The sequence below is a fragment of the Brassica oleracea genome, chromosome C8 (genome assembly GCF_000695525.1).
Source record: "Brassica oleracea var. oleracea cultivar TO1000 chromosome C8, BOL, whole genome shotgun sequence".
Classification (NCBI taxonomy): domain Eukaryota; kingdom Viridiplantae; phylum Streptophyta; class Magnoliopsida; order Brassicales; family Brassicaceae; genus Brassica; species Brassica oleracea.
In genome coordinates this window covers 25,634,187-25,643,912 of record NC_027755.1, presented here as the reverse complement: position 1 = coordinate 25,643,912, position 9,726 = coordinate 25,634,187, and the positions used below count along the sequence as shown (strand labels likewise).

The 9,726-nt window shown below is 32.6% G+C and overlaps 1 protein-coding gene across 1 annotated transcript; it reads right to left on the bottom strand.

Moving 5' to 3' along the window:
* Positions 1–2,882: 2,882 nt before the first annotated feature.
* LOC106307649 (protein IQ-DOMAIN 1-like) lies at positions 2,883–7,823 on the bottom strand. Its single transcript, XM_013744662.1, has 7 exons — positions 7,736–7,823; positions 7,422–7,534; positions 5,238–5,561; positions 4,765–4,987; positions 4,544–4,629; positions 3,796–3,861; positions 2,883–3,676 (listed from the first exon to the last, which is right to left on the bottom strand). Exons 2-7 carry the CDS (start codon positions 7,494–7,496, stop codon positions 3,023–3,025), a joined length of 1,428 nt encoding a protein of 475 aa, XP_013600116.1. The 5' UTR covers positions 7,497–7,534; positions 7,736–7,823; the 3' UTR covers positions 2,883–3,022.
* Between the last annotated feature and the right edge of the window lie 1,903 nt (positions 7,824–9,726).

Genomic DNA, 9,726 nt, shown 5'->3' with positions numbered 1-9,726 from the left:
TTTTCTTTCCTCACAGGATCCCTCTTCTCAGTCCTTCCTCTAGCATAATATCCTTCACCACTATCATGTGAAGCCATAGAGGACTTCAGATCCTGATCTTTAGACCTTGCTGCACTTGTCACTTCTTCCAACGACAATGTATCCTTGCCGTACTTAAGCGTCTCCTTGAGAGAGTTGAACCTTGAAGGAAGCAAATTCAGGAGCAGAATCGCTTGTACCTCCTATGGCACATTTACATTCACGCTTGACAGGTGAGAGACAATCTTCAAGAAGTCATCGATATTCTCATCCATACTCCGAGTATCGACCATCTTGAAGGTATAGAATTTGTGCTGCAAGTGAATTCTATTCGGTAGAGTCTTCGAAAGATATAACCTCTCCAGTGTAGACCATGTAGAAGCAGCTGACATACATAACTCGATCTTCCTTAACACATGATCTCCAACATTGAGAATGATCAGACTCATCGCCTTCTCTGATCTTTCAAGCCTTTCGGCTTCCTCTTTCACCAACCTCTCCCTGAATACATCTTCGTCTTCATCCTTCCTTATCAGTGACGCAGAAGGTGACATAGACTCTTCTAACACGTCCTTTAAACCAAGGACAGACATATGTGCAAGCATCCTCTTCTTCCACAATGAGAAGTCACCCTTCCCATCAAAACGCTCCATCTCAATTCTTGACTTCGCCATTGACAACGACACCAACCAAGGCTCTGATACAACTTTGTTGAACCACAACGGCGAAACTGTCTGATTCAAGAACCAGAATCAAACACACAAGCTCTCTGATACACTCTTTGACGAACTCGACGACGTTAGTAAGAAAGTTAAGTTTGTAGAATAATAGAGATAGGAAGAAGAATGCGGAAAATATAGAAGATTGACACAATAAATTGTTTACCCAGTGATTCACCTAGAATGGTTTACGTCCACTAGGGCCTGGCAAGAGGCAATCCACTATAATCTCAAGTACAAAGAATATAGAACCTCTCTTTTCTCTCACAACCAAAGCTCACAAACCAAGCTAGGTCTTTTCTTGGACAAAGGAGAAAGAGTACACACGAGCTCCTCTTATATAGTAGGAGTCTATTAGGTTAACCTAGTCGGATTAGGGCATTCACCCCTTTCCATAAACCTATTAGGAAATATTCCAAAATACTTGCAACTTCCATAACTCCATGAAAGTAATATTTCCAGGATCTTGCCGACTTTCATATCTCCATAAAAGTGACATTTCCTTTTCCTAACATGACGTCATTGTCTTGGTTTAAGTTACTTAATCTTGTTTGATTTCCATCACCAAATCCTGACGCAGTCGTTGACAGATTCTCTGACGTAGCCACTAATAAATCCCAACAAGCTAATATGTTGGAACATTTGGTGTTTTGGGTGGGTGTTCATGATCTCCACAGCACACGGCGAACAAGATTTCTCCACGGCACCAGCTACGTCAATTGGCTGGAACAAGATGAGTGTACGTGTGATCAAGCACCAGTTACGTTAATTGGCTGGAACAAGATGAGTGTATGTGTGATCAAGCACCAGTTACTTTGCACTGGAAGATTAAAGGGACATATGAGATTGGAGGTGGTTCAGAAGAGAGGGACAAGAATGTAAGTCAGATGGTTCTCTTCAAGGTTTGGGAGAAGCGATTTTCATTTCGATTCGAGGTTGAATCTTTCAAACTCGGTGGGACCTGATGCAGCAGCATCATGCTTGACCGACAAGTAACCTGGCTAACGTTATGACTTAGGATTTTCCTATTATATATTATTTATTTATAATTATGATAATTATATGGGCTTTAGGTCTTTTATCTTAAACATGTTTATCTTAGGGTATGGTGTTTAGATTTAGCTTATATATATAGCATTCTTTGTCGTTGTTTATGAATTAGACTTCGATAATTAATAGTAGAGCTTTTTGCTTATTCCTTGTGAGATTTGATTAAATTCATCTACCAAGAAGTTGGTTTCAAAGAAGCTATCGCAAAAAACTCTTTGATCGATCTAAGAACAGGTCTCTAAAACCCTAAAGGTTCCTTGATCGACCATTCAACAGTTTGTACGCTGCGCCACATACACATAAAATCTCTTATATATTAATTGAGAAACATTACAACATTGTTTTGTAGCCACGTATTACCATGTGAATGAAATTCAGAATTCTTAAAAAAATAGGCGAGTCCATCTTAACATATTTTTTATTAAACTTACTATCAAATTGATAAATAGTGTACAAAAGAATATTCTCGATTTTCCTTAAATAAAAGCTACGGAATTACCTAATATGACTAATGTATATATGATAATTAATAACTATGAATAATAAATATTTGATAACAATTTTTGTATCTTAGCTCTTTTTGTTTAATTTTATATTATTAAAAGATATTAAACAATCACATTAATCACATTAATACATAAATATGTTAATTTATAAATTTGTATTGAAAAAGTATTGAAGCCTTAATATTTTAATTTTGAAATTTGCATTGAAAAAATCGCACATTATAAATTTTGTGTTTATCATATGACTATGAATTCTCAATAATAAATATTTATACTAAAATATATTATATATCGATGTCCATGTCATTCAAATATATTATTATATTAAATAAATAAAATGATTGTTTTGATATATTTACGAAATGAGTATCGTAAATAAATACGATGTATTGTTTTGATTTATGTGATTACTCTAATTTAATTATATGTATAATACATAAATAAACACAAATAAATAATAATATATAAAAATTATTTTTATATATGATTCATCCCGCGTAGTAATTGCGCGGGTTTTAACATAGTACCAAATAATTGGCTTGCGTCCACCCCTAGTTAAAATAGACCAAGCAGATATTACATCATTCAGGAAGTCAAGAGAAGACATGTTCGTTTATTAATTTCATATAATACAATTATGTAAAGAAGATATATTGAAACAAAAAAATTAACCAACAACACAGACTTGTACATTTTTATTTCAAAAAACCAAAAAATCAGATACTTCTTCTAGAGATCATGCCTCCAGCCTCTCTTCCCAACCCCAGTAGGACTTTGACTAGGACTAACCGGTTTACGGAAATCCATTTTCGGGATAGGACTCCTAGGACCGGGATAACCAGTTGCTACTACTCCACTAGAACTTGACGAATCACAACCCGATCCATTAATCGACCCGTTTTTGGTCGAGGAGTTCCAATACGGCATAAAAGAAGTACCTTGAATCTTGACGGTCGTGTCTTGGTCTCGAACTTTAGCCTTTGCTGATGCGGTTGGGGTCATATAGCTTGGTATATGGCTTGGGCTTTTACGTTGCTTATGGGCTGGTCTATATGATCCAAAGTCTATATATTCTCGATCAGTCAGACCGATTATCCTGTCCTTCAGGCTAGTCGGAGTAGTCACATCCATTTCCACCGTCTTCTCAGATACATCATCAGGTGTGGTAGTACCAGCCGTGGTTGCTGCGGCTGTGGGGAAAGGCGGATACGGAGGAGGATTGTACGGTCCAGGACCCGGACTGGAACCCGGACCGGTTTGACGGCCCGTGTATGGTTGGGAAGACATCCAATGGTCAAGCCAGTTCCAACCCCATTGAGTTCTATCAAGCCCGTTGACAGAAAATCCAATTGTCTCGTCGTCATATGTGTGTTGCATTTGCCGCTTCAATATGAAAAACCGTAATCATAAGTATGCAAATAATACATATATTTCTGATTTCATGTATAACATTAACTTCCAAAGTTCAATTTTGTCCAAACTGAAAAAGAGAGATGACCAACCTGGTAGGTGTATGCATAAGCAAGAGCCCTCTCTCTTTTCATCATTCCTTCACTCTTCTCTTTTTCCTGAATATACTCAAAATATAATTTACAACTAGATTTTGACCCGCGCTTTCAAAGCGCGGGTTTATTTTTGTTTTTTTTTTCAATTGACAAATATTTAGTAAATGTCACATTTTCATATATTTGTGTTTTATTTTATAAAAGACTTAAAAATTTTATTTTTATTTATCGTATTTCATTTTAAATGACTATTTATGTTAAAAAAATTAAACTTTATTTTTTTAATGAATTAAGTTGGTATAACTCTGATAAATTAATTGTATTATGGGGTTAATATTTTAATTAAAAAATTATATACTTTTAATAAAGATTTATACTTTTCAATAAAAAAATTCAATTATTTTTATGAATGCTTAAATTATATTAAGAAAAGAAAAAAATAATAATTAAGAATAGATGAAAAAAAATTATTTGAACTTGGACTCAATGGTCCAAAGGAAAAAAAAAAAGAGAATTGAATCTGATTTTTTAATAGGTCCAAATGATTTGGGCTGGAACCAAAAATAATGACCCAATATAGATTTGTTATTAATATTACTTAATTGCCCTTAATGAAACATGCAATGTTAGTGAAGGAAACATGCCCCTAAGGTAATTATGACAATAGGATCCTGCTTTAATAGTATAGATTATAGTAATATGTTCTAAAAAATATTTTAGAGTATCTAAGATTATTCCACATTACCTTTCCTGGAGTTTGGTACGGGCTGGTTCGGTTCACTTCGTGCAATTTCTTGGGTTTCTCTCGTTCGGTTTGGAGATTCGTAGACCCTACAAACCACACAATTACAAATTTTATTTTTCACCATCATAAGTGTATATATATATATATATGTTTCAAAAAAAAAAAAAAATATATATATATATATATCTAATTTTGTACCAAAATCAATTCAATATATATACCTATGTTCGGTTTTTCCATCCCAGATCGCCTCTCTTCTTCTTGAAACTGTTTCTTAAACCGGTCATGAGCAACTTGGAGCCTTCTCGCTCTCACTCGACCTTGGACACGAACCAGAGCTTGCATGCATTTCATGGTCATTTGTGCCTGTTTTCGTACGTGGTTGCCACGTACCAATGCTTGTAGCCTAACTAGCCCTTTTAAGGCACGAAGTGCTCGTCTCGCCTACAATAGAGAGAAGAAAACCCAAAAGAAAATCATAACCTTGGACAAACCGGTTTATTTCTTAATATTGCTGGTTTAGGATTAGTTTACAACTACAAGTTAGTAAGTTACGATGAATGAATGAGCTACGTTAATCAACGAAATGAATTTAATTATACTACGATTTAAAACAAAATGTATTTCGATTTTTGTCGTGTGAGTTGAAAATTGTTTATTTATAGCAAAACAAAATTAGGTATCGGAAAGTTACCAAATACCCCCTGTAGTGCGATTGGATGAGCACTGCGGCTGTATCTTCCTCTGTCTGGCGGTTGTAGCCGGCAAGACGAACGACTTTAGCTGCGGCTTGTGCTGCAGCAACGGCGGCTTCAGCAGCAGCTGCAGTGGCTATAGCCACAGCCAAGGCGTGCTTTCTCTCTCCAACGGTTGTTGCCGGAGTAGAAGCTGTGCTCTCAACGTCATGGGATATTTCCGGCGAACTTCCTGCTGGAAAATTTTCAAAAGACACTACTTCTTGCGTATCGTGTTGCTGCTGCCACCTGACGGCGGTATTGTTGCTAATGTTGTTTTCTCTCTGCATGTGTTTAAATTAAAGTGACATAACAATGATCATCATCATTTGAAATATTCATCTTTACAAGTTTAATTGGCATATAATTACGTCCTTTTGATTTCCGTTTCTTTATTTATTTTGTATTTTACGTCCAAAGTCTTCAACGTTGTTACTAGAACTACTGCATTTACTTCGTTATGTGCACGTGGTGACTTTCTATGTGATATATAAATCACTATACTAATTTGACAAATGGCAAATTCAAACATAATTGATAAATGTATAACAATATTTTTATAGACGCATATATACATGACCAATTCAATATTTTAATTGACTCTAGGACGAAAAGAGAATTTTGAACCTTAAATATTTTAATTTCGAGGTTTTATTAAACTTTTTCCTTTTAAGTTTTGTGAGTAATATTTTTAAAAACTTATAAAAATATACATTTAAAATATTTAAGACTCTTTTAAATCTTCTATTATATAATACACACATATATATATATAAAGAGATCTAAATCAGAGTCTTTAGTTATTAGGACAGAAAAGATGATTTAATTTCACTGTTTATCCCTCTATGAACATCTCCAATGTATTATCTTGTTTCACGTAATTTCATAATAGAGGAGTAAATAGAATTATGAAGAAAAAATAAATATATTAACTCTTTTAGAATAATTTTATTTTTATTATATTGTGGAGTAAAATTTGAGTGTGATAAGAGAATTTCTTTTATTTTAAAGTCTATTTTTATAATTAAAAAAGGAGTGAGATTGAAATTGCTATAAAAATATAGCTGTCGAGGCAAATATCAGTCATCAAAATACAACAATTAAATTTGAGAAACAATAAGGGGTTAGACCGTTAGAATTGGAATCTAAAATAAATAGAAAAGGACAACGACAATCGGGCTAAACTTTGGATAGTGGTAAAAAAAGGGACCTATGCTATAGTAATGTGAAGATATTTGCCTATCTATGGATACAAGTTGACATAAACATACGTATATCAATAGGTGGGGGATTAAATGGGGTGGAGTGATGGCGAGGGAACAAAGCAATGCACATGAAGTTTGGGAGAAGGAAAAAAAAAGATATTTTTAGGTGTCACGAAAATCATATTTCAGTGCTTTATAAGGAGAGCCTCCTTAATTAGCCCATCTCTTTCACAGGGGGACCAATCTTTTCGGCTTTTAATCAATAACTACGGTCTTTGCATTTAATTTTTCTAACTCACTTGTCGAAACATTTATAAGATGAACGATCATATCATTACCCCCTGTTTTAAGCTAAAATACACATATATCTTATGGACACTCGTTAATTAGTGAAAACAAAAGAGAAAAAGGGTCATATTGCAACAAAAACGTACAGAGTTGTATGTCCCTCTCTAAATTAATAGAGCCATGTAAAATGAGTTAATTTGTTTGTTTAATATTTCAGGTTAATAAAACTGAGTAAAAATAAATAAAAGTAACAAAGGTTTTAGTGCATTACGTACATATGAAAATGTTAAAGTCATATCTATATATAATATGAATATTGCTTAATTCAAGAAGAAAAAGACATTAAACCAAAATTGCTTATAATTTAAGAAATAATTATGCGGTCATATAGGATAGCTTATTCTTCAAGTTATCTTTTGTTAGAATTGCTTAAATTAATTTAAACGTTAGACATTTACATTGATTACTGTTAGTTCTTCTTTCGTTTTGGGGTAAATGGCTCTAATTGATATTTTACATTTTAGATCCCAATACTTCTAAATAACCCACAAAGTCCTAAATTCCCCGAATATGTTTGTGGTACAAAGAGTAATGATGCTGTAAAGACCCATATATGTACGATTGTGATGATTAGAGGTGTGTTTGGGTTACCTTTGAGTCTTTCGGAGAGGATCTAAAGACCTTCTTCACCGTTGAGAACCACCCACCACTCCCTTTCTTCCCCATTTCCTCAAAACTCTTTGATCATATAAGCTCTGTTAACACTGCAATTAATTTGAAAGTGTTTATCTTTCCCAAAAGCAGCTTTACATATGCAATTGGAACAATTCCAGCAGTAGCCAAAACCAAAATGTAAAACATTGCAATATACACGCTTTTGCATTTATACATTTGACATATACCTAAACATTCATAAATGTTAGTCATATATATGCGTATATATATATAAGAATTCAGGAACTTACATGTTTGTGCAATGTGATCAAGCCACTGAAACGCTTTTTGAAGTTAGAGAGAGAGATAGTGTGGAGAGAATGAGAAATACAACAGGGAGAGAGGTCACATAAGAGTTAAGAAGGAGGAGGTGTCTCATTTCACCACCGATAATGAAATCATTAACGGAGTCACGTGGGGTTCGGTTAAACGCCGTTAAAGTGTTTTTACGAAGTTCACGAGGTTTCTACTTTTGTCTTTTGTTTTTCGTTTTTAGTTTAACGCCAATCACCTTGTTTTCTTTTGTATAAAGTCTTCTGCATTTTTGATCAAAAAAAAAGTCTTCTGCATTTGTGATGATCATTATTAAAAAAATGTATTTGACTTGTTCTCAAATTTGTGGACTTGTGGACGGAAATTCCATATTTCATGATGAACAACTCATAAAATAATTTTAAATGTTGAAAATTTAATTTAAAAGTGAAAGTGTCTTTTTATTTTCAAAGTGTCTTATTTATATACTTTTAGATGGGTTCTCAACATTAAAATATTCATCTTATATATTAAAACAGAAGTCACAACTTTGATTCATGTGTGTTTTTTAAAAAAAAATGAATCTATTCGTAGAAAGTCATGTTACATTTAATCTCTAATCTTATCATTTAAATTTTAGGCCTAACAGAAATTTTTATTGGGCTATCAATAATTGGATTTAAACAATAGATGATCAATTAAATTTATAGATAGTATAAATTGAATAGATATCATTTAATGTTGTCATACTATAACTCCATATGTTAATTATTTAAATATTTATCGATGTTAACTTTTAAAAATATATAAAAAAAATTTAAATAAAAAAAATCATATTATCTAACAATGATTAATCTTTACTATCTTAAACCAATGAAAACAAATTTTAAACTATATAGTTTATTTTAAAAATTAAACAAAAACTAAATATTTAATTATTTAGTCGATAATATAAATCTATGAAGCGAAAAGTTTATTTTTTTAAAAACTTCTAAATTTGTGAAATGTTACAATATTTTTGAATATGACAATAAAACAATATTTTACTAATCTTTATATATATAGTTACGATTTTAATAATGAAATAATAATCCGATAATATATGTATAGAAGAAGATACAAATACATGTGAAACAATCTATTCAATAAAAAAAATATACCGTTAACTTATTATGTTTTAAAAATTGATAGACACATATCACTACAAGAAAACATGCCTATAACGAGGAAAAATTACGAGGAAATATATTCCTCGTAAATTTACGAGAAAATTACTACGATTTTACGACAAAACTGAATTTCGTCGTAAAGTCGTAGTAAAGTTATAAGGGAAATGTTTCGTGGTAATTTACATGTAAATTACCACGAAACATTTCCCTTATAACTTTACTACGACTTTACGACGAAATTCAGTTTTGTCGTAAAATCGTAGTAATTTTCTCGTAAATTTACGAGAAAATTACTACGATTTTACGACAAAACTGAATTTCGTCGTAAAGTCGTAGTAAAGTTATAAGGGAAATGTTTCGTGGTAATTTACATGTAAATTTACGTCGATTTTACGAGGAAGAAGAAAATTTGTTGTAAAGTCCTTGTAACTTTACAAGGCTTTTACGACGAAACATGTTACCATTAATTTTTGTGAAAACGTGTTTTAAGCATGCTTTACCAAACTGATACCCTCGGTTTAGAGATTTTGGAATAACTTGATTAGCTGCTATCAAAGTTACACCTCGTGAACGAATAGTTGCTAGAGAAGAATCACTTTTGCAAGAAGAAGTGTGTATCACTGAAGTGGAAGAATCTTAACAACAAACTGATGACATCCTTCTAATTGATGTGGATAACCGTCAATATGAAGATCTTTTCGACGATATGACGGATGAAGAAAGTGAAGAAGAGTTCGATGCAAGCGATGATAATCATTAAACTGATATTGTTGAAAACTCGAATGATTCAGAATGATGTAATATATGTTTTAAATATTTTT